This window comes from Cupressus sempervirens, chromosome 4 (genome assembly GCF_028749045.1).
Source record: "Cupressus sempervirens isolate cs-2001-9-10 chromosome 4, ASM2874904v1, whole genome shotgun sequence".
In the NCBI taxonomy this organism is placed as follows: domain Eukaryota; kingdom Viridiplantae; phylum Streptophyta; class Pinopsida; order Cupressales; family Cupressaceae; genus Cupressus; species Cupressus sempervirens.
In genome coordinates, this window is record NC_143121.1 from 25090988 (window position 1) to 25095761 (window position 4774).

The 4774-nt window shown below is 32.7% G+C and overlaps 1 protein-coding gene across 1 annotated transcript; it reads right to left on the minus strand.

Annotated features, from left to right (window-relative positions):
• Window positions 1-2513: 2513 nt before the first annotated feature.
• LOC149559757 (1-aminocyclopropane-1-carboxylate oxidase-like) lies at window positions 2514-4331 on the minus strand. Its single transcript, XM_089823499.1, has 3 exons — window positions 4166-4331; window positions 3594-3841; window positions 2514-3350 (listed from the first exon to the last, which is right to left on the minus strand). Exons 1-3 carry the CDS (start codon window positions 4265-4267, stop codon window positions 3065-3067), a joined length of 636 nt encoding a protein of 211 aa, XP_089679625.1. The 5' UTR covers window positions 4268-4331; the 3' UTR covers window positions 2514-3064.
• Window positions 4332-4774: the final 443 nt, after the last annotated feature.

Below are 4774 nucleotides of genomic sequence, written 5' to 3' on the forward strand. Positions count from 1 at the left end.
TCAGAATTGGTCTTGCATCTTGATGAAGGTAAGATCTTGTTCCCCACATTATTTAGGAAATACCAGATTTATTGGTCATGTGTGGGAGTGCTTTATGTGAAGCCTCACATTGAAAAAATTATCATCATGCCCATTGTGCCGTTCCTTCTACCAAAAGTCAAAGGGTCTCACCAATTTTTTCTTTCCCTGTTACCAAGGTCTCATCGAGCTATTGTTGTCCATTCAACAAAGCTAAACTTAGTTTTTTTTGTCCTCTTGTTATCTCCCTTAGAATTTGCAGCACCATCTTAGTACTTGAATCACCCATTCTTCCTATTGATCGTGATCTTGGCAACATCCAATGTTACCAATAAGCCAACAAGATCACTAGCTTTGATACCACTATAATGTTCCCAATCTATATGGAGAGAAGGAGTACGTTAGGAGAAGGAATGTACAAAAAAATAATTGCATATGAAAGAAAATAGAAATTGCTGTATAGTATGGTTGAAGAGAGGACCATATAGTGTGGAAGTAGATGCTCATATGGTTTTAGTATGTGTAGATGGCATACAAAGAATATGGGAGGAATGTTCAACATACCAAAGATATAAATGGGTGTATGGTAAGGAAAGTTGATAGAGGGGGTTGAGTTTTTTTACAAAGATAAGGTCACAAGTGATGTATGGTGAAGCTTATAGGTACTTTGGTTGGTAGGCTATATGGGTCGAGGAGATGGAATTACCAAGAAAGTGTGAGATCAAAAAGAAATATTAAAGTGGATATGAATCACCCAAATATTAGCAGAACTCATGAATTTACACCAACACAAATAAATAGTAATTTATCACTAAACCACAATATTATATTTGCAAACCAAGATGGCACCCAGATTTGCCTGATCCAAGAAAAGTAGTACAAGGGACAGAGTAGGGTGAGGGTTGAATCCCACCAAAACTGTGAGAGCCAAGTAGAGAAGATCTTACAATTATGAAATGTCAAGAGGAATAGAAATCCAAAGAAATTTGCAATACAAAGAAAATAATCCAAAATGCTTTTGTACAAGAGCATACAAGTAGGCCTTATAAAGGACTTTAGAGAAGGATTACAAAAAAACTTGACTAGGCTGACAAGATACAAAAAATTAAAATAAAGAGTAGGCCTAAGATATAATACATTAGTTGTCAGCCATAAATAAAAAAATATTATTTAATAGTATTGGGAAAATCACATCTCTTTGTGATTATTCAATTATTCTATTACATTTTTAGTAATTTTCTACTAATGTGTATTGCTTTGATGTAAAATGATCAACACAATTTATTTGGAAACAATAGAAAGGATATATCATTATTTTTTTCCATTCAAATGGCATTTAAGTGATTGTATGATTTTTCATATTTTCTTTAGATGCTTTTAGTCTAATAGTTGTGTGTTTCTTAAATGGCTTACACTTTGCATTGTTGTATATTGTGCTAGAGCTTTTGTTAATGATGTAGTTATTTGTACTATCAGATGGGTCCATCTATTGAAATTTACACTTTTCTATACTCCCAGTTTAGGTTCTTCTCGGCTCAAAATATGTCTTAGTAACAATAAATATAAGTTTGTGGAACTTGACAAGTTTTGTATAAGTTGTCACTTGAATATCATGTGATATTTCTGATAATTTGGCCTCCTTTTCTTGTTTATAAATTATTTACCTAAAATACAATTGTTATTGAATTAAAAGAACCAATTGAACTAGTGTAAGAATGTGTGCTTTCTTAGAGCTTACATGGTCTTACCTAGGTACTTCAACTTTATATGCTAGAGGTGGGATCAATGTTTAGCTGATGGAAGGAATTGAGATGAAGTAAGTTGTGGATCATTCAAGAATTCATAGAAGATGTTACAATAGCTCAACTATAATGAGAAAGAATGCTTGCAAAAAAAATTGATGCACACTATGAGTTGCATTACTTGAGACAAAAAAATAAATTATCTATTTAGTTATTAGATGTTATAGAATAGCCATTTACAATTTGTTTTAAATTATAGTTTCACCCATTTAATTGATTGTCTCCTTTAAGTTGTGGAATATATTTTTTATGTATGGAAAATCAACGACATAAATGATTTAATCTTATATGGATGTTTTTTAGAACTAATTGAAGTCTTTCCATGTCATGTGGTGGTTCACTCAATTAGAGTGTAATGTCAAATTTGAACTATTTATCTTTGTTTTCAAGTATGCTTTACAAATTCTTATTTCAATTAATTGTTTGTCTCTAGTATAACATTTCCCATGAGTACACAATGCCTATATTAATTTTGGCCCTGGATGAACTTCTGTATCATGTACCTTCTTCATAATGCTTATATAGAAAACATAAATGTGAAATATTAATAGAATAAATATACAATAATTAAAATCATTATAAACATTATAGATAATATTCTGTAACATTTTTTTATTTAAATCTGATTGAAATTATGACAGTATGTATTTTCCACTACTATTACACATAATAATGAGCAATTAATAGTCGAAGTAATGTGAAATTATCTTTATATTTCTATCTTGAATAAGACCTAAGAACATGCGTTCTATCGGTTACATTGACAGAACAATCATTCAACTAATGAACTGGAGCACTCTAAGGCAATTGACCCAAGATTGTTGTTGCTCTCAAAATGAACCTATAATATATTCTTATACTTAAAAAGATGTTAAATTTATTGACTATGATTTCCATCAGCATGAAAACTGTTAATTCAACCTTCCTACTGATTTGAAACGAGGCTCCTTTTCTTCATATTTCTGCTCAAAGTAAATCTTCATGTAGTCACCAAATGAGTACTTTGGATAAGTAGATAATTCATGAGCAGCATTCCCACTGGCTTGAGCTTGAGCAAGGAGCTGAGGTGCAGGACTCACAACTGCATTATATGAGGGATTATAGAAGGATGCCACTGATAATCGGTTTCCATCCTTTGTTGGGACAATTCTGTGCCATGCACTCTTATACTTTGCATTGCTCACTACTTCTATCTGATCACCAATGTTCACAACTATTGAGTGTTGCATTGGTTGCACATCAATCTAGCTGCCATTGTTGAGAACTTGAAGGCCAGGAACCTCATCATCTTGGTGCAAAAGAATGAGTCCACCCACATCTATATGAGCACGGATGCCCTTTATCAGATCTGGCCTCGGGCAGGGTGGATAATGGCTCACTTTGGTGCCAAAGAATGGCTTCTCCTTCTTCTCCCCCCCTGCAAATACCCTTTTCAGATATTCTCTCTCTAGTCCCAAGCTTTCACTTATTATTTCCAACAATTTCTCTGTCAAATTGAATATTTGACCTCGAAACTCCTCAATTATATCCCTATATAAAATGCAAAAGGTTAATGAGCTAGATGTTTTCAATCAAATTGAATCAAATGAATTACAGAGCTTACTCTGATTATAGGATCCTAGATTATAGGAAAATAATATGTACTAAAGTTCAATTATTTGAATTGATTCTATTGATTATGTTTGCTAATTGCTTATAGAATTTATATAGAAATATCAAATATAGATATGTCCATGGTACTATATATTATTATCTATTGAATATTGTACGCACTTGAAATCTTTGGGTTCTGAAGGCCAAGAATTTGTCTCTTTCATCTCGTGGACTTGGAAAACATCCTCCCAGTCCAAATTATCAATCTTCACAACATCATTTCCCTTTGATTCAGCTTCAATGACTTTGTTCAGTGCCCTTACTGGTGAAGAACCCTTGAAGTGTTGTTCTCTGTTAATCTTATATTGCTGTGAACATACCTCTTTAACACGATCCAGAAGACGATGGTCAATGCCATGGTTTGTAATCTGAAAAAATTAAACCACTTCAGTCAATTTGAGCTTACCAATCACACAAGTTTGTAATGAATAATTTATGGTTTGATTGGGACCTAAAATTAAAAGTAACAACAGTAGTGCTGGGATGTGTGAATTTATATTCAACTTTCCATTGAAGTAAAACGTACCTTTTCTATCATTTTTTATCTTTTAATAATCATGTTACTTTGTTTTTTTAATCTTGCTGGCTCTTAAATGAGATTATAGCAAAACAATGATAAAATGATGGTAAGAGAACGTTACCAACTCCATTAATGCTGATTCCTTATAAACGTGTTTCACCCATATACATACCTGAAAATATCTGGGAGACTCACAAGCCTCTGCGATTCGGGCCATAATGGCCTTCCTGTCTCCTCCATTAATGTTCTTTACATCAATCACTGGAATGCCCATTTAAAATAATCCTTGAAATCCAAAAGACAAACAAACGCTAAACAAACTTTCACAACTGAGAAGATAGATGAACGCTTGCTAATGTTCGTAACCCTCAGATCCTATTTATATGTCAAAAATAATTCAGCCATCACTCACATATTTTATTCACGTGTAAGAATACTTATCTAATTAAACCACGTCACTTTGAAATTAATTTACTGTTCAAGATATGGTTGAGGATTGGACTAGAGAGCTATATTGTTGTGCATATAGTTTTTAATTCAAAACACGCAGTTTAATTTTGTATAGCGAAATCTAATTGTTGTTTGATTAGGATCCTTAATTTTGTACAGTTGAATTCATATATTGATGTAGTTGAATTGAAGATTTATTCGTTTTCTGCGTGAGGGACATCATGACATGTCTGTGACTGTGATGGCAGAATTTTTTTCTCTGAGCAAGTTAAGCTCTTCTTTTTCACGTGTCCATTTTTTCAATTGTCTCTTAATTTTGTCAATTTTGATT